General features: G+C 39.5%; 4 protein-coding genes and 1 long non-coding RNA gene across 16 annotated transcripts; 2 read left to right on the top strand and 3 right to left on the bottom strand.

Annotated features, from left to right (window-relative positions):
- Positions 1 to 2,663: 2,663 nt before the first annotated feature.
- On the top strand, positions 2,664 to 9,981 carry LOC124297372 (uncharacterized). 7 transcript variants are annotated; one of them, XM_046748321.1, is made up of 4 exons: positions 2,664 to 2,985; positions 5,409 to 5,701; positions 6,577 to 6,856; positions 7,307 to 9,981. In XM_046748321.1, the coding sequence occupies exons 2-4, from the start codon at positions 5,527 to 5,529 to the stop codon at positions 8,841 to 8,843; spliced, it is 1,992 nt and encodes a 663-aa protein (XP_046604277.1). In that variant the 5' UTR covers positions 2,664 to 2,985; positions 5,409 to 5,526; the 3' UTR covers positions 8,844 to 9,981. The 7 variants fall into 7 exon arrangements, with proteins under 7 accessions (XP_046604277.1, XP_046604282.1, XP_046604279.1 ...); XM_046748326.1 differs by having other exon boundaries at positions 2,664 to 2,948; XM_046748323.1 differs by lacking the exon at positions 2,664 to 2,985 and adding an exon at positions 3,436 to 3,523.
- Positions 9,696 to 10,794, bottom strand: LOC124297386 (uncharacterized). Its single transcript, XR_006906588.1, has 2 exons — positions 10,731 to 10,794; positions 9,696 to 10,588 (listed from the first exon to the last, which is right to left on the bottom strand). It is a non-coding gene; the product is annotated as an uncharacterized LOC124297386 (long non-coding RNA).
- LOC124297375 (uncharacterized) lies at positions 10,037 to 13,329 on the top strand. 2 transcript variants are annotated; one of them, XM_046748338.1, is made up of 6 exons: positions 10,037 to 10,470; positions 10,758 to 11,024; positions 11,094 to 11,410; positions 11,509 to 11,680; positions 11,860 to 12,231; positions 12,724 to 13,329. In XM_046748338.1, the coding sequence occupies exons 1-6, from the start codon at positions 10,384 to 10,386 to the stop codon at positions 13,132 to 13,134; spliced, it is 1,626 nt and encodes a 541-aa protein (XP_046604294.1). In that variant the 5' UTR covers positions 10,037 to 10,383; the 3' UTR covers positions 13,135 to 13,329. The 2 variants fall into 2 exon arrangements, with proteins under 2 accessions (XP_046604294.1, XP_046604295.1); XM_046748339.1 differs by having other exon boundaries at positions 12,727 to 13,329.
- A 206-nt stretch (positions 13,330 to 13,535) lies between these two features.
- Positions 13,536 to 18,104, bottom strand: LOC124297371 (uncharacterized). Of its 4 annotated transcripts, none has more exons than XM_046748320.1 (11): positions 17,963 to 18,104; positions 17,378 to 17,693; positions 17,148 to 17,317; positions 16,853 to 17,070; positions 16,421 to 16,775; positions 16,103 to 16,309; positions 15,899 to 16,018; positions 15,552 to 15,785; positions 15,298 to 15,469; positions 14,997 to 15,196; positions 13,536 to 14,860 (listed from the first exon to the last, which is right to left on the bottom strand). In XM_046748320.1, the coding sequence occupies exons 1-11, from the start codon at positions 17,979 to 17,981 to the stop codon at positions 13,866 to 13,868; spliced, it is 3,006 nt and encodes a 1,001-aa protein (XP_046604276.1). In that variant the 5' UTR covers positions 17,982 to 18,104; the 3' UTR covers positions 13,536 to 13,865. The 4 variants fall into 4 exon arrangements, with proteins under 4 accessions (XP_046604276.1, XP_046604275.1, XP_046604274.1 ...); XM_046748319.1 differs by having other exon boundaries at positions 15,298 to 15,484; XM_046748318.1 differs by having other exon boundaries at positions 13,536 to 14,857; positions 15,298 to 15,484; positions 15,899 to 16,309.
- A 178-nt stretch (positions 18,105 to 18,282) lies between these two features.
- On the bottom strand, positions 18,283 to 20,577 carry LOC124297378 (DNA primase small subunit). 2 transcript variants are annotated; one of them, XM_046748343.1, is made up of 7 exons: positions 20,224 to 20,577; positions 19,952 to 20,102; positions 19,553 to 19,728; positions 19,274 to 19,472; positions 18,955 to 19,165; positions 18,483 to 18,864; positions 18,283 to 18,405 (listed from the first exon to the last, which is right to left on the bottom strand). In XM_046748343.1, exons 1-7 carry the CDS (start codon positions 20,324 to 20,326, stop codon positions 18,386 to 18,388), a joined length of 1,242 nt encoding a protein of 413 aa, XP_046604299.1. In that variant the 5' UTR covers positions 20,327 to 20,577; the 3' UTR covers positions 18,283 to 18,385. The 2 variants fall into 2 exon arrangements, with proteins under 2 accessions (XP_046604299.1, XP_046604300.1); XM_046748344.1 differs by lacking the exon at positions 20,224 to 20,577 and having other exon boundaries at positions 19,553 to 19,663; positions 19,952 to 20,088.
- Positions 20,578 to 22,109: the final 1,532 nt, after the last annotated feature.

The raw sequence follows: 22,109 nt of genomic DNA on the forward strand, positions 1-22,109 counted from the left end.
ATGATTGATAGTGAGTGACAATACCATATGCTTCAGATATACGCACAGACATGTGTATCGGCGATTTTCTGCATCTCCGCTATTCTCACGACACATACGCGTAGTTAATATGTAACATACGCATATATATATCAACGCAATATATCCGGTGAATTTAGACTTATACATGTACCGTCAATTTTTTGTACCGAATAAATGTTACGCTGTAAATGAAAACAAACTTTTGTTTCCAAGGAACGATTTAATTATTCCTGCAGTTTTCCCGTTCGAGATGACGAACAAGAAGTAGGTGTAAAATTCGCCTGGATATTATTTATAAAAATATTGGACGTGGGTAGGCGTGTGAAGAGGTTATACTAGTAAAGTATTAACACGTCCTGATTATATATTATTTTTTATCATAAAAATTGTCTTTGTCTTTGTATGTACTAAGATTTTTTAAAGTTATTTATCGTGTGCAACATTTTCTGAACAGTCTCTTGACGATTCATATGTTTCTGAACGCATTGTTTTTCGATTATCAATACACAATCTTACAATTAATCGACCTTGTTCCACTTTTACATAATTAGCCACATCACATTGTTGAAGTAATCGGCGCCGTAATAAAAATATGTTAAATTCATTTTTACGAGTAGCTAATCTGTATTTCATGTATTCAGAACCGCTCACGCTTTCAATAGTACCTTAGTTAGTTACTTTCCTGCCAACACGAATGATCCTATAGGATGCCAGCCTCTGATTCCGTATGGATGAAATAATGGATAAATGCACGTCTCTACGTCTGGATCTATCCAACTTATATTTTGTGATATTTAATATAAAATTTGTCTCCAATTTTCATTGATTTCTTCTGCTCAGGCCAGAAAATATTTTGCTACCGCGATGAAAGGACCCTCTTGTAACTTCGAATAAGAACATTTTGATAGGAGGAGGTATAACCTTTCAAACGTGAAATGAACATCAGTCTCTAGCAAAAAAACATGACAAAATGCTCGTTCAACGCCAACAAGCCGCGGTGATCCGAGGACGCTCGGAGTGTATAGACTTTAAACACAAACGGTATAAATATGCAGTAGGTGTGAAAAAATTAATCTCCCACGAAGCAGGCAGCAGATGTCAAAACTGGCCATCTTCTTCTTAACATAGGAGGAAAGTATGATTGACGTTTCAATTTTTCAGAGTTAAACAGAGAATATACGAAATGAAATATGAGTATATGGAATAGAGATATTCTGTTCGAAGAATGAGAATGAAAGATGATTTTTATAAAGGAGTATGATATAAGAGTGTGACAGATATAATTTGTGAACCGAGAAATATTCAAGCGTTGAGTGATGAGGTGGAAGATCACGTACAGCTGAGTAAGTAAATTTTTGTGAGCTAAGTAAACGACGGCTAGTGTTTGTAATATGTGATGTTAACCCCAAACAGGTAACGTGATAACAGTGATGTATATAATTTGAATATCGATGAGTATTTTGAAACTTTATTATAGCGACTGAAAAACTACTCTGTAATAAATATAAATTATGCCACGTTATTTTCAACTGTTGCAACGTATAGGTTTCAAATGAAATAGGAAGATTCGTAAGATTAATTTAATCGTGAATATACTGTCATTTATAACTAAATCTTTCACAAACCCAAGGGACAATATTGGCATAAAAACCTTTCACTTTCGCACCATAAAGTCGCACATTTGGCGACCAGATGATAACTTTCCCAATCTGTTTAATATACTCCGTATGTGACTTTCCAGTATTTTGCTATCTATTGTTTCTATCACGTTCAACTGTCACCGTAAAAACTACCCTCTACTAACCTGATCATTTCCAGATCTAAGAATTATAAAAAATTATCTACCGCGCTAACATCCCTCCTGCATTTTCGCGACTAATCCATCTTGTTAAACAATTCTTCCACTTTGTATCCTGAATAAATCCCAATGCATTATCAAGCTCCTATCCTTGATAAAAATTCCTTTTTGCTCCTCCTATCGCCAACTATCAAAATATCCGAAAACCATTTCTTCAGTCTGACATGATCTTTTCGCTGATACACACTAGCTTCCAGAATATCATCGTTAACAACTATGCATCCAAAACAAACATCAAGCAACTCAACGGAACTAATTCGAAACCGATTTTATTGATTCTAGAATATATTTTTGTAAACAGTATTCGGTGAGTTGATCAATTATCTAACTCGCAAATCACCTGTAATACTTTAATTAGAATTGCAGGAGTTCACGTTCTGCAAAACTGATTTTCAATCGTATCAAAAATTGTTTTCACACTTTTAACACCAAATTAAAACTACGGTAATATTTTTGGTAATTCCTAAGCGAAGGTATGGCGAAATAAATAATAAATAAATAAATAAAATTATCCCACGTCGTTAAAGCGAGGAATGAAATTTTTTTCCGTCTCTCCCTTAAACTGTGCGCTTCTCTGTATGTGAGACGATTCATCTTTCGCAGTGTTTCGCGACTGCGTCCCGAAGCTTGGACCAGCTTATTGACGGGAAAGTTGCGGGAGTGGTTTCTAAACCGGCGCAACGCTGCTCTCGAGTTCACGAACATCGCGCACTCTGCTGTAAGCAAGTTCCATGCTTAAAGTTTGTACATACACGTCTCCGACAGTTCTTGTCCGGCTTGCAGCACGGAAGCACGCGAACTTGTGGCCTGAAACTAACCGCGTCTCGAAGCATGCTTCCGGCTTCTCAATTTCCGCAAAAGACATTCCCGTGGATAATAAAGGAGAGAAAAGTAATATATTTCAACTGAAATCAGAGTGAAGCTTGTACGAAACATGCTGCTGAAATTTTAGTGCTTGTATCTTTTATTTTTCGGTCATCGTGACATTCATTGCCGTTTCAACGAGATGGACACATTTTTTCAATGAATGTAGCCGCACGTAAATTCTCTCAACGAGCTTTTTTTGTTGGTAAAGCGATTAAAATATATTCGTATTAGAATAAATTGTGAGTATAAATAATGAGTTTAACGATAAATAATTAAGAATTTGTTCACAATTTTATAAGTAAATCCGTCAGGGTTTCTCACGTACGAAATATCCACGGAAATATCGTTTCTGATTGAATTTCTACGTAAATCCTTTGTCGATATTTTGTAACAGTATAAGTATTGATAATTGGAAATTATTGGCCGGTTACTTTTACTCTTGATTAGAATATCAGATTAGTGATCAACGATTATTGAAAACACTTCTTTGAACCATTGCTCGACAATTTTCGATCACCTCAAAGTAACTTTCGCACCGGATTCGCACATTTATTGTCTGCGTTTCTGCCAGCGAAGTGCTTGACCGTCGTTCTCTACTCTTGGGTTTAACTGTCAGTTACTTAAACTCCGTTTCATATCTGTAGGCGAGTATAGCTATGAAAACTGTGGCTTTCAAGGTTGAGCGGTGGGGATAAATTTAGTGTGAGTGAATAGCTGGAAGGCAGCCGGTTTATGTAGACGGGATGTCGATATATTTTTGCTTTACGGAAATAGAAGGTTCGTAAATTTTAAGGATGATTAGACATTTAACCCAGCAGTAGGAACCGCATTGCGAGTCGGCCAAAAAAGTAAGTGAATTCCATTCGATATTGGATTTATAAAATATGAGCTGATGTTTCTTGCAAGAATATTTTTTGAACATCCGAGAGGAAACCCTGCGTCTTAATTGCTCAAGCCTCAAAAGTCCTAATGATATTTACGTAGAACGCAATGTGAATCACAATTCACTCAGGAGCTACCATGTGGCCGCCTGCGTGATAGTGAAAGGTATAAGCTTATACATAGATTTTATAACTTGTTATTGCTTGAGCGAGCAAAGCAAATCGACGACAGCGCTCTAGGTGTCGAAAATAGGCGTTTTTAAAGGATCTTTCCACCAGTCTTCATAATTACGTTACAATAAGCATATGAAAAGTACTTCCGTTTTTTCGAATTTTAGATCCGGAACAGGACGTCCTTAAAACCTCTGCATGTAAAATGTCATAACAATTAATGCTTGTCGAATGACTAATTTTCATGAAACGGACACAGTTCGATTGATCGAATATTTTAGTTCATTGAAAAATAAATTTCGTGAAAAAATTCAAAGCACCCCTAAACGTTTCACGAAAGTTGTACATTTGAAAAACAGATTTTAATACATATTTGATAAACCTGTAATGATAAGTGAAGTGTGTAATGAGAAACGCCGAGTATAATCTATTTGACCGGACATAACAATGAACCAAATTATCATACGTCCGCTGAATGACCAGATTGCATACTTATCAAGCAACGAGTCGTCGGTTCATAATGAAAAAAGATTAACTTATCATATATTGTATTTCAGTACTTTTGAAGGAGAAAAAGTCGTTGAATAAGCTTTCACGTGAGATGTGTAGTGCACACAGAACTAAAATATATAATCTGCATAATAGGATGCGATGATTCACGTGAGGTCCGTGCATGAAAAAGGCACCTCTCCCAAGGTTCTAAATACGATTCGAGAGCTAAAACGCACTAAACTCAAGGTTATGTTTAATGTTTGCAGTTTCTTTACAGCAGGCACGAAATTTTCACCCGGGTAATTTTGCTAATAGCACTTTTACCGACTGTTGTATCTTGACCATGTAGTGTAAATGAACTATATTTACTATACATGCGCTTCTCCTCCTCTGCCGTTCTGTCCCCGTTATACTGAACCGCTTTAACGCGACACGCGCTCGGCCGTTTTCAGTCACGTTCGCAATCATTTTTCACCTATTTCGCAGCGTTTTAACGCAAAATGTGAATATACGTTTCGTAGAACTATACTTTTACTTTCAAAATACTTTTGGAAAATTTAAATCGGAACATCCATGACGCATCCCGGCATAGGTACTGCAATTTAAGATGGTGCGATAAAAAATTCAAATTGCAATTGTGTAAAAAGTAATGATCCGACAGCGTCTGTTTCATGCGCATGTAAAGTACATGTTAATTGCTTCTATTTCGCGGAGGACCCGCGCTACAACTTGAAAAATAGCAGAGTTATCAATTTTTGTTTTTTTTTATTCAATTTTTCTCCGTTATTAATGATCCAATCGAGTCGTCCCAATGCTAATTTCGTTCGCATTTTGACTCTTTACAATCCACCTCTCTGTAAGATCAAGATTGTTTCATTAGTTTTGATTTAATTAGTAAAAAATAACGGAAATACAAGATATTTGCTTTTAAATATTTATAACGAATTAATAAATGATCGTTGCGAATAGAAAATATGACAGAATATAATTACGAACTGTATTTCATGCGTGATTGCACAGTCGGTATCCTGCTAGTATTTTTGTCACAGAATCACTCATGCTCTGCTCTGTTGATTGGCCTATCAACGGACCTCAGTATCCCAAAGTAACTGTTTCAGGATTTCGTTACATAATCCGACGTCTAATTTATGGAGAAAATCTACCTACCCATCACGAATCCAACTCTGACGTGCCTCGATATATCCACGGGTGCAGAAGAGCTCTGAACGCGGAGAAATGTTTTGTGGCCCAAGATTCTGGTACTTGGCCCAATGCATCTGCCGAAGGCCCGCGTTCTCAGCGATCCTCATATTATCGACGCTCTTCGCAGCACAGTATCTGATTTCGGACCGCTTCGTTTACCTGAATCGCTACCAAGATGTACCTTACATATCTTCCAACATGTCTGAAGGTACGAAACACGTTCGTCGTAAATATATACTCACTGCCTTGTTTTCATAAAATGAAATGTTACGAAGCATGAGTCCTATGAACAGCGGGTTATCACGAGGCTTATCTGAAACGTAAAACTTCACAGTAACGTGAGCGCGATTAATTTATAGAGAATGCGAATCAGTATAAATTAGCGTGCCACCGTGACGATAAGCATTGATGGTATGCGTCGAAACGTAATCAGCTCTGCATAATTGAGAAGTCGCTGTAGAATTCAGTCACATCGACTTTAACGCGTAATCGATTACTCACCCACTAGAATCGTGCAAAAGGTGGAGCTTCCCATGGTAGCGATAGGTCATTTCATCAATATATACAGGGTGTTCCACTTTAAAAAACGCATTACGGTTCCAGCCGACCTAATGGTTTAATTGGTAAATGTGTCATACAACAGTTGTGTGCTTCAGAGGCGGACATATCAACAATTTTTTTCATGCGGCCGAGCATCATAACTGGTGATGCTGTGGAGGATGGACCAGTTTTTTCTTTTTTATGAAATCATACATTTTTATTTTAACTCAAATATTCTGTATTCGAAAATGTACAAGATTCTCGCGAATTTTTTTTTTTTTTTATAGGTAATAGTTCGTGATATACAATACAAATGTATGATTCAATTTAAAAACACTGGTCCATCCTCCACGGCATAACCAGTTATGATGCTCGACAGCATTAAAACATTCTTCACGTGTCCCCCTGTGAACCATATAACTTTTGTAGGACACATTTTCCAATTGGACGATTAGATTGGCTGAAAACGTAATGCGTCTTTTAAATTGGGACACCCTGTATAGCGATACGACACGCAAGTTAATATTTTATTCCTTACCGCAGGAAAGGGCAGAGGCTTCCTCGTGTCCAATTCAAAATGTCGGATCCCAGAGAGAGATCCTTTGGATCCGTGGATTCGTCAATTTGTGACTAAGGAAAAATTTGAACCCTGTACGAAGACGGCGTTATTAACCAGAATAGTCAAGATGCGGAACGGCGAACTGGCGTTGAGAGTAAACTTGAACTTGGCCAAGAATTATGTCGACCTGTCCTGCTGCTGGGCTCCGATTCACAGACCGAAGCCTTCGGAAACTCCAGATCGTAATATTGACTCTGAAATAAGGTAAATCGTAATTATTTCTACAATTATTATTCCTCGCCTCATTCTCTCGGTTATGATACTCGGCAAGCCAAGATAATACCCGTCGTTAGAGTATACCTTTTCGTTATTAATTCAACGAGCTCCAATTCAGACCACAATTGAACGTAACCAACGTAGTCTCAGGTCACGGGCACGCATTGATTACAGTCATTGAATAAATGGCCAGCGTTTGCTTTCATTGCTCGACATTCCTCGCGGAAATTTATTTGCGAAATCTACTCGAAAGTGATTAAAAAAACTTTTGTTGATTCCCGCAACGAGAGATATTGTTGTACAATCATATTCTAATAAATTATAAGAGAAGAAAAATATCCCATAATACTCTGACCGAGGTATAAAACAGGGTAAACAGTTAGCTGTCTGGTAGAAAAAACAACCGTCTAAATAATATCGTTATGTATTCCGTTTCAGTCTGGGTTCCTGCACGGAGTTCAAAGACGAAGCGATTATTCCTGCCAAGGTGGAGGTCATCTTGGTGAAATGCAAAGCGAAGGAGATGAGGCCCCGAACGAAGAAGAATACGAGAACGGTGTACGAGAACGTTCATCCACTATTGCGACCGGAAAAGGTCAGCGAAAAACTCTCGCAGAGAAAGAGGTCAAACGGCACAAGAAAGCTGAGCGTCCTTCTGCTGGGAATCGATAACGTAGCGCGTTGGAACTTGGAACGTTCGATGCCGATTACTTCGCGGCACTTGAAAGACACCGGATGGATCGAGCTCCAGGGATACAACAAGGTGGGTGAGAACACGTTCCCGAATCTGATGGCGATGCTGACTGGCATGAACAATTCCCAAGCCATGAAGGTGTGCAAACCGACCGAGTCCTTCGGCCTCGACAACTGCCCGATGATATGGTACTCCTTTAAAAACACGAGCTACGTAACCGCCTACGGAGAAGACACGGCCGAGATAAGCACCTTCCACTACAACAAAGCGGGCTTCGTCAATCCTCCGACCGACTTCTACCTCCGTCCCTACATTATCGCGGCGGAAAAGTACCTTCCGCTAAAAAGGCACCTGGACAACAACTACTACTGCACCGGCCCCGATCTCAGCGCCATCAGGGTCTTCAATTACGCGTTGGACTTTGCGAAGACCTTCATCGGGGTTCCGTACTTCGGTTTCTTCTGGACGAACAGCATGAGCCACGATAACATTAACGGTGTATCCGCAGTTGACAACAAGATACGAGAGATCCTTCAGCGGCTTGACTACGAGGGCGTTCTCAATGATTCGATGGTGATTTTCCTCAGCGATCACGGTACGAGATACGGCTTGTTTAGAGAGACCATTCACGGCTGGTACGAGGATAAACTGCCCTTCAACTACGTGTGGCTACCCGAGTGGTTCAAGGTGGATAACGTGGACGCCCTCGAGGCCCTTCGAGCTAACGGAAGGACTCTAACATCGCCGTTCGACCTTTACGAGACCTTGAGGGACATCCTGGCTCGGGCTGGAGGCGAGGCTGATCCCAGCTCGGGTTGCCCGCACTGTCAGTCTCTCTTCAGCCAGACGAAAAAGGAAAGAGGTTGCGAGGATGTGGGAGTCAGTCGTCTTTGGTGCGCGTGTACGATGTTCGGTAATAACGGTGTCAGTAATGAATTAGCCCATGAGACTGCTAACAAGATCGTCAGTTACATTGACAGTAACGTTCAGCGATACAGGAACTCCGGGGGGAAGAGGATCTGCTACAAACTAAGACTGAAAAAGATTCTCAGGGTCACCGAGATGCTAGAGTCCGTTTCGTCGAACGGCACTTTCGGATACAGGCAGTTTTTGTACCACCTCCAAGTCACACCGGGAGATGGAAAATTCGAAGCTGTGATACGGTACGACGAGGACGGAAGTTTGACTATAGTTGACAATGAAGTCACCCGAATAAATTCGTACGCGAGTACCGCTGGATGTCTCCACGCTGGACCGAAACAGTTTTGCTATTGTGATTAACCTTCACCGATGGACAGAACTTTATGTTCTAACAAAAATGAGAAAATTATTCTCCGCTACAAGTACTTCAAGGTAAATGCTATTTGTAGAGGTGTACTGAAAGACGTCGGTCAATTTTCCGACCGTTTTCTCAACTTTACAACTTTCGCAGTGCGTGTGAATTACACCATATTGATAGACTAATTGCAGTACCTGTAGTATAATGAGTACAAAATAATATTCTTATTGTTAGTTAAAAATCTCATCTACGTTATTTCACTAATCGTAATTAGCTGTAAAATTATTAGTGATAGTCAGTAAGTAAGTAGAACTGTTATTTGTGTAAGTGACAGACGTTGTTCGTGAGAAGTTACCAAAACAGAATCTAATTTTTTAAAACCGCGATTTTTATAGTTGATGTGGTTGCATAAAAATTGGTAATTATTTTAAAGTATCTGTCAACGATGTATAAAGTATAATGCGACTCGCTTTTGCAATATATAGTTGTCAAGGTATGATATTGCATAAATTCATATTACGATATCACAAAAGATACGAACACATATTTCCGCTGTTTCCAAACGTGTCTTGGACTCGATTCCGTTGCTAAAACCTGGTAACATGTTGCGAACTAAATCAGCAATGACATTTGTACTTTGAAATTAATTATTGAAATCCTATGCGGACGAACCTTCAACCCGAGTCGTTACACATAAAACATTGTTATTGTGATATACCGCCCAAGTCAATCAAAGTATGTAACTAACCAAAGTTGTACGGTTATCTCATTAAATTAACTGCTGTATTCAGTATTAAATTGTTACAAAATATGCCAATAACACTGCAAGGACGTCTATATTTTTACCCATACAACAGATAATACCGTTCACTAAATTGTTAAGCGTTATGTCGAACCTAGTGTTTTATGATTCTGTACGATGATTGAATATTGACGAGAAAATTCTGATGCTTGATACATTTAATTAGAAGAAATTGAACTTGATGCTGAATTATCATGTTCCTAGTTTTTCCTAGAATTTACAAGTCAACTAATGTGATCTTTATATCTGTAAGCTATGAAACTTGCGCGCGTTAAAATGTAACTTTTACATACCAGTAAAAAAAAAAATCATTTTAATAAACACTATGAGTTCTTGTACATCCGTTGTGTGTCCATGATGTTCTCCGTTGCGACAAATAATCCAACAACCGCACTCAAACCCAGCCAAGTATGAACAGAAGTGCGAATTTCTTTTGTGTTCACACTTTCACTCCTCCAACCATCGCACGTAGAATAATATTTCTGTTTATCCCGACTAGCATCGAACACTCGCATAGATGGTTTTGAATTTGACTGACACTGTGGTCGCGTTCACGTTCGAAACGCGATTGAACCGATCGTAAACATGATTCGTGCCTTATACCTCGACAGTTTACCTCTTGCGTTTACACACGTCGAATATGGAAACAGACATCTAGAGGACGAACAAAGCAAAGCGACAGACTGCTAATTTCCAAGGATAAAGAAAGATTGAGAAATTTTTATACATTACGAAGAGAAATGGAATACGAAAAATCCTTCAAGAGAAAGATGTTGTTGTGGACCAGCAATTGGCTGAACCAGGAGGATCCAAACCCAGAAGAAGAGGTAAGCAAGTTCATGACTTCACTGCATCCTTACCCCTCAGACCAAGAATTCGTCTTTTCATGAATTTCAAATCCAATGCCGTGGAGTTAACCTGACTGTAGATAACGGCTAAATAATCCTGAAATTCGTTAATTATAAGCCACTTCCCAACGTAGGTATACCGTTATAATCATATACTTGCACATTATTGTGTCGCTGGAATACATTTTCCCACCCAGTAAATTCGTAATATGCTTTGCAGTATGAGCGATAAGACTTACGGTCTGACATTGACATTGATATTAAAGGTCCCGTTTACTCCCGACGCAGTGGAAATTGCTCGTATTTTGGTAGCGACTGGTTACCGCGTCCGTTTCATGGACCGGTGCTTGCCGAACGAAATGTGTCCAGTCACAGGAGTTCCTGCGGATTCACCAGCGTGCCGGGTGATCATAATGTGTCCTCGTTCAGGGCTCAGAATGGAGCTGGAGGCTGCAACGTCCTCATGCAATTGTCCACCACTTCCTTACGGCCTCGACAAGTCCTGGACCGTCGGCGAACCGGGCAGTGAAGGGGTAAGGTTTAGAAACTACAAACATATTTGTATACCAGCATAAAACATGGTAGTATTTCAACTTCCTTAGATGGAAGAAGCTGTAGAGTTCACAATAGCCCGAGCGAATCAGGAGATTTCAAAGAGCGTCTCGCAATTTATCGCCGGATTACTAAGAGTGACTAGTAAATTCTACAACGTGAACCAGACCGATGAGGTAAAAGTTAATACCGAATCGACCGTAGTATCAATGACAGAGGTGCAGGAGGCCCTTACACAGTCGGTGAAATCTGATTGCGAATCTTCGGTAAAGACTCCGGCTACAGCTGGCATCACGGTTGTCACCCCAAGTGCGCCTTGTATTCCAAAAGCTCCTCCGTCTGACGGGAAGACGGCAATACCCGGAAGGTCAGTCGACTTTAGGATCGAGGAAAAACGTCCTTCGTATCTCAGTACTTCATTATTACTACAAAACTGTTGTATTTTTTGTTTTCTTTTTTCGACAGGTACAGGTCTTTGGACACCTTGATCGGCTCTGGAGCTTTTGTTGACGATCTTCCGGAACCGGGGCAATTGACCCCAAAGGAAGATGGTCGCTCCGGACCAGAAACGGCCATGGATGTAGACGCTGATCCTGATGCAACCATAGTAGAGGGCCCACCCTCGGGGTACAAGAAGGTGAAAGGGAATCAGTTTCTAAAATTATTTGTGAATCAGTCCCAAACTTCAAGATTATTCTGTCTTTGAGTCCATCACTATTGCTATTGTTACAACAACAGTATTATAACGCCTGATTAAGGAGCCATTCGTCATTAAGGAAGAGTACTGACGCACATCTATATTTCTACTTTTCACAGTTCATCTCAAAGTCCAGCCCTGCAGTGAATTACACTGAACAATTCCAGAGGTCGGATACATTCGTATTCGAGGAGCCGGAAGGGGGAGAAAAAAATGTGAGGCCCGAGCGGACGATAATTCGCAGCGGAACCTACTGTGTTAAGGATGGTGCTGCGAGCGACGCTGAAAAAGGTCCAAGGTTGGGTCCACCACCGAGTAGAACACTCAGCCCATTGTCGCCTGTTTTCTCACAGTCGTTGCTGCTGAATAAGTTGCAGGACATTCAGCAGGTCGTTAGTGAAATAATCGTGCTAGTCGCCGGAAATGACCAAGTCCCTTCAAGCATCGGGGACGTCTCGAAGGCCTCTAAGGCTATCCTCAACGTTGTTCAGGTAAATATATAGAAATAACGAGGGGGTAAATTGCGGTTGATATGTGGTGTCGTTGGAATGCGAGGTAAGATTCTATGGAAAGCTTCGAAGATGAAGGAATACTGTTACCAATACCGTTAAATTAAAGAAGTGAAATCGCGCCCCGGCGACGAGGGAGGCATAACTAAAAAATTGTCATTTTTCAGTAGAAGCAAATAACTATGAGTAAAGGCCTTGCATGCTTATGGAAGTTACCTCTGCTCTGTGACGACCAATTTTTCAACTACCAAAATTTCCCTTTTCCAGCATATCAATTCAACCTTTGCGACTCCAAACATGGTCCGAATTAAAAAATGCCAATTTTTGAGTTGTGTCAGGCTTGTCGCCGGGGTGCGTAATAAGTAAATAGTTTGCATGTACGAAAAACGTAAGGAAATTCGTCACAAGTCTTAGGCAGCTCTAATCCTAAGTGTGCAAAGCGGGAAGCCGATGAAATTCGGAGATTTATTTCAGCAGAGGGTGTCTGACAATGTTCGCCCGATCCGGTGCTTATCGGACTTCGGAAGTGTTCCTAATTTGACGCGTGATGGTACGACATCCCGGTCGATTGCTAGACCTCAAATGCGAAGATACGCCACGACGTTAGCCGCACCAGCAACGCCAACGTCCTCGAGGCGCGACGGAGCCTCTCTCTCAAAAAGAGCCTCGACCACAGCGTTGTCGAATCCTGCAGGAACAGCCGGAAAAACCCAAAGGACTTCCAGAGGTGGGGCCAATCGACTGGCTGCTCCTGCAAGCGGCCGTCCAACTGCGACGTCTCCAGGTTCAACGGGGGCCACGACTACAACTCGGAAACTCACACCAGTTAGAAAGTATGCCAACGTACAGTCTAGCATTCCCAAACCGAGCAGTGCGCGGAAATAATTTCATTGGATACATGCTGTTTAGTCGTATATTTGGCTTCAATTTTAGGTAATTAAGAATGAGATATATTAGAGTCGAAATGGCCTGGGTTTTGATCAAAGGTGTAGTTACTACTGATGATTGTACTCGAAATTGGTAATTTTTTTTCTTTCATACGCATATAAATTTTTCAGCAAATAAAGTTGCCCAAAATTACATCAATTTGAAAGTGGTGTAAGGGAAGAAATTTTGTAATTGACGAACGTCGTACAAAGAATAAGTACAGGGTAAGTAGATGTGAGCTGCGGTATATTGAAGTTATATTAGATCTATTAGTTAATTAGTTACAGAACTTCATATGCCGTTACAGCTTAATATTCCATGCGAAATTGTAATGCGGATAATCGTAATAATCTTCGACAAATAGTTAACGGTATTTATTATTTTCTACATCGCGATATATAATTGTTAGCATATTATCACGTAAAATCAATGAAAATCATTTTTTTTTTCACAACGCGTTGGTTAAATGGTTGATAAATATTAATCTAAGATCCATAAAAGACGTAAATATTATTCGTGCCATTCCCCATTTCATCACTCACAGAATCACAGCCATTTAGTCAAAATATTCTATTTCGATTCTCTCCACCTCCAAATGCTTCTACTTTTTCATTTTGGTATTTACCTACCTATAATTCCAAGTTATTCATCTTTGTACCTATAAGATGTATCCCCCCTGGGTACGAGAATTATGAAATTAGGGTATCGTCGGTAGAGCGCCAAACGCGTGAAGCGGTAACATTTCGATTACTCGATTCACCGGAAGCACCATTTCCACAGGTTCCATACTCCGATCCCACATGATGCAAAGTTTCTGTGGAGTGATTGCGGCTTTGAAGAATAGGTATTCCTCTTGCAAGTAGAAATGAATCAAGAATTTTCACGCTTTCGTACAGACTTTCCATATCGCAGGTGATGTGGTTTCCAACTCTGGAAGAAACCGGGCTTGTTATTCGCGGAGTACAGTTTGGAGTATTTGCCACGGTGTTCAAGTTCGTCATTGCTCCAATACTGGTTACTTCAGAGACGATATCAAATTCATAATGTGGTTCATCACTGCTGTATTTCGAGCTCAAAGTTGATATTCTTGTGATGAAACTATCCTTGGAGCATATTGACGGGCTTCTGAGACCAGGTAAACCTGCGGCTCTTCCTAAAGTTGAATTTGGGGTAGAAGACTTTGAAACTGTGGTCGAGTTGAGGTTGGTTCTGCCTGACGATGTCATCGTACCGTTAGAACTTCCTAATAATTTGATAATTGCGTTTCTCGTAGTCGAAAAATCCCTTTGAGGCTCATCGATCGAAGATGTGATGTCCAACAATTTTTCACCTTCTCTCGCACCCTCGCATTCATTAATTGCACATCCACAGGCTCCTTCGCATGCACAATTTTCTGGCTCAATGTTGACGACATCTCCTCTTTCTTCTGACTTTTCTTCGTATTCTGGATTCATGTCCCTCGATGCATCTTGAGAGCTGAGTTGCTGCAGAGTAGAATTTTCTGTTAATCCTGTGATGTAAGATTGCAGATACGCACCAAGCGTTTGCGCTTCCAATGACGAAGGGGGTCCGTCTGCTGGTGGCTCCTCTGATGCTGGTAGTGAAGTTGCATTTGTGCTAGTCTCGTTAATCCATGAGTACCGAGCCCTGCTACCTTCCATACTCGTCACGTATTCCCCCTCTTCTGATTCGGAAATATAAATAGCAGCCTAATTACTTTAGTAATTCGATTATTACACTGAAAGTGGAGACACTGCAAAACTGTGTTTACAAAAGAAAATGAAATTGCCAAGAAAATGTGAAATCGACTGTATCAGTACCGTTATAAAATGTTGGCGAAGCTGTGACAGGAATTAAAATATTTCGAAGCGTTGTCCCTGGTGGAGTAACGTACGCCGGTGGTGGACTTTCGGGAATTGATTGTCTGATTTCATTTAGCACAGGCGTAGTTTGGCTGCAGTTACTTATACTTGCGTCATCCCGGACTAGCAGAGATGTGGACTGTGTTTCTAAATCATTGCTTCAGCATGTTAAGAAAAAGACATGTATGAATGTGAAATTACGCTTAGAGACATTTTTTCATCTATGAATCTACTGTAAATATATTGATAGGATACTCACGAGTGTTGATTCGGCGTACTTCTGCTGCGAGGTTGTCTGTAGGACGACTTTTTTCGCTTGCGCCTAGTACCCTCTGATTCCAGTCCAATCTTTACAACCTCGTCATAACCTGGAGGAGCTTCATAGACTGGCGGATCATCTGATACAGTGATCTCGTCAATTCGTGCTCCATCTGTAATATCAAAAACTGTCCAAAATAAGCATATGATATTTTATGTTAATATTAGATTGATTGACTTTCTAAGCTGCGATACCTAGGAGCTCGCTAATTGTCTGCAAGCGTGACTGTAATTCTCTCTGTTGACGAGCACGAGCACCCATTCTATAAAGTAAGACAATCAGTGCAGATATTAATATGATAAGTCCAAGACTGCTAGCTACAAATACTAAAGTAGCTGTTTTCAGGTCTGGATATCGATCGATCTTCGGAAAGTAGTAGTTTGCCTTGTTCACGTGCCACTTTCCATCTTGTGGCTCTATTCCCCAGTCTGTAGAAGATTCAGAACTTATTTTAGTTAGCTTTCTCTGCAGTTATGCAACTGAACAATGAGAAGATATGTAGCAGTACTAATTATAGTTATATTATTAAAGCGCCAGTTACTTCTGAAACAAGTTGTCGGCTCATCACTGTCATCCCCGCAGTGATCGAACCCATCACAATTAAGTTGACTTGGTATGCATCTGTGGTTTTGACACAGAAAATCTGATCCCGTGAAACAATCTGTTAAAAATCGTACAAGCAACAATAAGTATGTAGATGTAAAAAAAGTAGACATATGTACAGATGTGAACAATTTATTTTTACCTGTGTAACTGAACGCAGAATACGCTATAGCGAGCCTAGAAGTGGGACCAAAAGTTCCTCTCAGGCTAACATGAAAGCCGCTTGCAACTGGGGCAATGTGCTCCCTTAATCTAGGAGGTTGTAACTGACTCGCAGGATGCCGAAGAATCTCCAAAGGAGAAAGTGCAGATGTGGGTCCTTGCTTAATCGTCAGTTCTGTGGTTCCAGCTGTAAATTTGAACAATTATATGGAATACGCAAAACTACGAATACGAAAAAATAGGGTTCACTTGGTTTTCTGTTTACACACCATTTTCAGCATGCAGAGAAAAGGCTTACCCATGTCAGCAAAGGTGACCACCTTCAAGTACATATGAGTTTTCATGTGGAGAAAATTTTTTGGAGGTCTGATCAACCAGACACAATCGTAGGTCTTCGCTCCTTGATTGACCATGTCCATCATTGTAATGGCTCCGCCCAAATTCTCAACGTACCCTCCGCAATCAGTGATGGGTTGTATTGACTTGTCGTATAAATGACCAATGACAAAGGAATAGAATGCTTTGTAGCCCAGACCAGTTCCTCCATTCGCATAAAATCTTATGAGAAGTGACGGTCCAGAGCTGACTATAACCGGTGGTCGAAATCTAGCACCGCTGCTAACATCCAGACGCTGTCCATTCCAGTCGTAAAACTATGGATTGAAATTGCAAACGTTAAACTCTTCAAGGATATGGCACTGACAAATTATGATTAAATACCCTTTCTCACCTCAACGATAGAAACTGTAGCGAGTTGAAAATCACTAAAGAGTACCCTGACTCGACAAGAAGGAGCTTCTGCTGCACATGTTATTATGTATTCCATTCCTAAATCCCTCGGATAACGCGCCGGAAAAAATGGTGAAGTTAGTATACCACCACCAGTGTTGTTTAGTGTTTTTGCGACTCCGGTCACTATATCAGCACCTGTCAAGTGTAACCTATTCCCTGAAAAAATGACTTCGTTAAATTATAATAATGGGAGATAAACCTTTGAATTTATTGTAGATGAGTTATCGACTCACTCTCAGCTGTATATTCCATTGCAAAAGCATGCTTGTGTGATTTGCTGTACAACAAAGTGATAGATAACGTACGCGTGCTAGATCTGTACGTGAGAGGTGTGTACAAGCCGCAAAACGGTGTACCAGATACATCTTCGTATGGAGGTTCTGCGATCCAGACGTAATCGCACCTAATGAAATGAATTAAGATATTGGCGGCGATTGATTGTAAAGTTGGTGTTGTAACGTACCTGCAGGGGTTGTCTATCGTCATACTTCCATCTCCACAGTGGTGAGACAGTTCAAGGTGTTTAAATGTCACGGTGATGATACAAGATGGACAAGAAACGAGTTCCAGACTGCACTGATTGTGTGAACTGTTGGTGACGTAAGCTCGTGATGTTTGTTGTCTGGGTGCATTTTTGACAAACGTAACATTCTTCGCATAAAGAATACCTCGCTCCCCGAGTTCCAAATAAAGTCGTCGCCCGTTGTTTTGCCCACAGATGTCTTGGTTTCGAACAAAGTTACTTGCACCGGTCGAAAGAATAATGAATGCGCCGATGGCTGTGTTTAAATGAAATTGATGAACTTTTCATCACAATTGAGAGATAGTAGAGTATTAAATGGATTACTTTATCTTACATAGAAAACAATTTTTCTATAGCTGTCGCAACACAGATCAAAATCAACATTTAAATGAAATGGAATTGTTTGCGAGTAAGCATATTTATTTATTAAATATGCTTATTATATTTATTCAAGCTTGATAGTTACGAGAAATTTGATACGAAAAAAACCACTACTTTGCATAAATAAAAATTAATCTTACATACCGCAAAACAAATAAAACATATCCAGAAGAGCGAATCAGACAATCTGTCGGCTGGGAAGCCAGACATGATTCTGTTTAATTTTATTAGCCATACTGCAGAGTAACGTACATTGTATAATGGCTTATAAAGCTTCTATGGATTCTTTTACGCATAACTAAAATTCTCTTCAACAGCCACTTGGCTGTACGCTTTAAAATAAACCTGGCTTCTTTGAAATAAATCAGTATTCATTATTGATTGTGAGCGGTTCAGATGCGTTTATAGTAATCTATTAAACTGTTGCGAAATAGCAATTCAAAATCATTCATAAACGTATTAAACGTACTTATTTCTTTTATTTTTCATTTGTAAGCGAAACTTATTGATTACTTAAAATTAAAACACGAGTTTCATCTTATAGTTCACAGTTATTGGTTTGCATTACTAAAACTCCATCAACATATCTGCAACATAAAATGACATTTATACAATAATAATATATTATATCAGTCACAAAAGATACGAGAAAATAAAAAATTACCACTCTGCAAAATCTTCTGTCCTTTTGAAGCATCTTCCAAATTCCTTAAAAATTCTTGAAAAACATGAACAGATTTGTTCAAGCTAGTTTTTTTATAGTCCTTGATTTTTCTCCTAGTGTTTGATTCTTGGATAGAGTCTTCTTTGGCGTCGAATGCATTGATTTCCTCGATTAGCAAGTTTATCGTTGGTACAGTTAACGGGTTAAATTTACCAACAGCTTTTGGGCTAAACGGCACACTAACTTTACCCGATTTTGGATGAATACAGAACGGCGATTTCAAAAGATGGTTCATTCCCTTGGTCACGTTAATATCCAATCTCGGATACGCGTACTGGATCATTATTTCCTCCAGAAGATGATTCAGACGCCATTTTTTACCCTTTAAAGAAGATGAAAGTTGGAAATGAGTTTTTTTAATAACATCAAGAAAATTGAAGATACTACATTGTATAAAATGTAATCATCCTACCGTTTGTTTCTCGACTTGGTAGCAGGCAGTGAAGGCCTCCCAACGCTCAACACTAGATGTATGTTTTTTGAATAAATCCTTGACCTGGGATCTTAAACTATCGTCAAGAATAAGTGGTAAGAATTTGGCAACACCTTCTTCTGTTCCGAGCATATTCTGCTCCTCGACGCACATTGATACGAACAGTGGTTCTATGATATTTAGTGCACGTCTGTAAGATATGAAATAAATAAACATCTGATCTAACAGATTCTTGAATGCAAATCACGAATGGAAGACTCAAGAACTCATAAGCATCCAAAACGGATTACACGCTGACCTCACAGAATGGTGTAATTTTGGGCCAGGAAAGTTGACTTTCTTGGCTTTTAGTTCTCCACCAGTAATAAGCTGTAAGTATTCGGCAACGCAGCCGCGGGTCATCGAATTCAACTCGCGAGCTGATTTATCGCACACCCAGCAATGTATACCTCTTCTTCCAGAAAATACCCACAATAGATGCTCAAAGCCAAAATCCTCTGATATTAAATTTCAAGTTTTAGGTATTTATCACTTCAAGTTTCAAATCATTTTACATTAGTCATTGACAGTGCTTTACCTCTAAGTGCGGAGTCCAATATCTGACAGGCAATCACCATGTACTTCCAGCATTTTGTACATATGTCGGCGCCTGAACAGCAGCTTCGAACATCGTCATAATCCGTCATATCTATATCAAAAACAAGTTCTCTTTCTACCGGCAGAAAACTTGAAAATTTCTTCTCATCTTTTGGGCTAAAGAGAAGTCGATCAATGCATCGATTATTATTTCTACTGACGTAAAAAAAAAACAAATAGTGGAAAATTCCGGATAAAAAATAATGGAAGATTGAAGAATTTTTGGATTTGGAATTATGAGACTGGAGAGCTTGAGTAAAAAACGAATCTGACAACGAGCAGGCATAATTTGAATTGTTGAATTTAAATAATAAGTAGACCAAGGTATTTCGATTCTTACCATATATTGTATATCGCACCGATATCAATTTTAAACGGCAAGAGTCGTCTGCATTCCAGTTGTAGTTCATCTTGATTAACGAAGGAACGATATCGTATGTAGACGTCATCTCTTACGGTGAAAGAAAATTCTCTGCGTGAAAAGACGCTGGCTGAAAAGCAAAGCATGTACCGCAATCGATAAGACTTTGGATTAAAATTAAAAGAAAGACCAACAAATTTCCCTCCTACAGAAATAATAAGCTTGCGGCTAAAATTGACAAGTTAACTTACGATCACCGTAGCTCAGCCACCTGTAGTAGTCGTGAAACGGAAAAAGCCGCTGATAGTAAAGAGGCAAAAGATCTATCAGATTCTCTATTCCCTCGGTTGACATCCTTTTAGGTTAGGCGTGTTTATTGCACGGTCGTATCGAATCTTTTCTTCTGCATTCAATCAGCAGTTTACTCACGATATCATTCAATCACAGGACTGAAAATTAAACTCCGTCAAAATTCTTTCGCACGTTCAGGAACACGGCCACAAATTAAATACACAACAGGATTACAAATGTTACAATGTGTACACGCAATTTGACAGAATTATTTTCGCGCCAATTCCTAGCAGGTTTTTCGACCTGAACGCGATCTGTCAATCACAATCTTAACTGTTACGAATTGTCGACTCGTAATTGGCTCGATTCAGATGAATGATCCATTTGCGCCAATCAGAGATCACAACTTTCGCGCTCAAAAGCAGCTGACTTTACCTTCATTAATCCCTGGCAGGCACATCCAACCGTTCATGTCAAATATCTCACATATTATAATTATAATTGCTATCTATAGCCAAGTAACTGTTTTAAATTATCATAAAACAAAATATATTTATAATAGTACAGTGTACTTTAAGCTTACTTTCTTTACACAATGCGGATGCATCCGCAGACGTAATTGGATAATAACTGCATATTTTGACAACAAGGTCACATTGTAGTACGACGTATTTATGTTTATACGTATTTTGGATATGAACAGTGCGTGTAATTCTATGAATAAAATATATCATATCACCAAAGCGTCGGTACTTTGCCATAAATCATTTCAATCGTAATTACACGTTTTTTTACACCTTACCTCGTAAACTCAGGCTACATCAATTTCGCTAATCGTATTCGACTCCCTTCAAAAAAATGTCAAATTTTTTTGAGTACAGTATGCGTACGGCGAAATTTTATAGGTCACGAATTAATATTTATACGTATTTATAAGTTTGATGCAGGAGTTGTTCAAAACAGCTTGTTTACATTTTCGGTAAAATAGCGATTCAATATTTTATTCAACACACCGAGATTCACCGATAAACAGCAAATTAGGTGTGTTCTTCAATCACCTACCAGTCTAAATGCGACTTACCGAATTCATATTTCATTACTGCTGTCATTTATAATGCCCCTCGTCTCTCGTGAGTGGATTTTGAACGATGATTACAAATTTTACTCACATATAAAAGTTGACCCTAAGCTTTCGCGGCATGATGAAGTTGGGGCAAAATCAGATGGAACTCTCTGGTGGATACTGGAATGCAAAAATGGGTTGTCCTGTGTTTCTAAAATCAAAGAATACTTTCAAATTTGCACGTACGACCATGGTATGAAACTTGACACATGCATCAAAGACAAAACAGTTACCCAAGGTTTAATCAAGTTTGTGACTTAACAAAATCACGTTCGATGCTTGGAAAGAAGAATTAAATATTTAATATTACTGCGCAATGAAGTTTTTGGTGCTAAAAACATTGTGCTTTCAAATACTATTTTGTCAAGTACACAGTGTAACCAAATCAGTGAGAGGTCAAACATTGATCGTGAAAAATTTGAACAATATATTGGAATTTTTTTTTGTCGATTTGTTGAAACACTATGTGGAAAAAAGCGAGCCTCGACATATAACAATTGTCGGAGCATCCGCCAATGATCGCAGTAAAGCTCAACCGCTGCTCAACTTTTATCCTTACATTATGTGTACAAATATGGAAAAATGTGCTTTCTTGGAAAGGTTCAGCGACAGAACTGTTGTAATTGTATTTTTGAACAAATTCAGCGAAAAGAAGTTCCGAAAGAACGTCGATATTCTCTCACGGTGTCAAACATGCCACGTCCTCTTCGTATCCAGCACGAT

Source organism: Neodiprion virginianus, chromosome 2 (genome assembly GCF_021901495.1).
Source record: "Neodiprion virginianus isolate iyNeoVirg1 chromosome 2, iyNeoVirg1.1, whole genome shotgun sequence".
Lineage (NCBI taxonomy): Eukaryota > Metazoa > Arthropoda > Insecta > Hymenoptera > Diprionidae > Neodiprion > Neodiprion virginianus.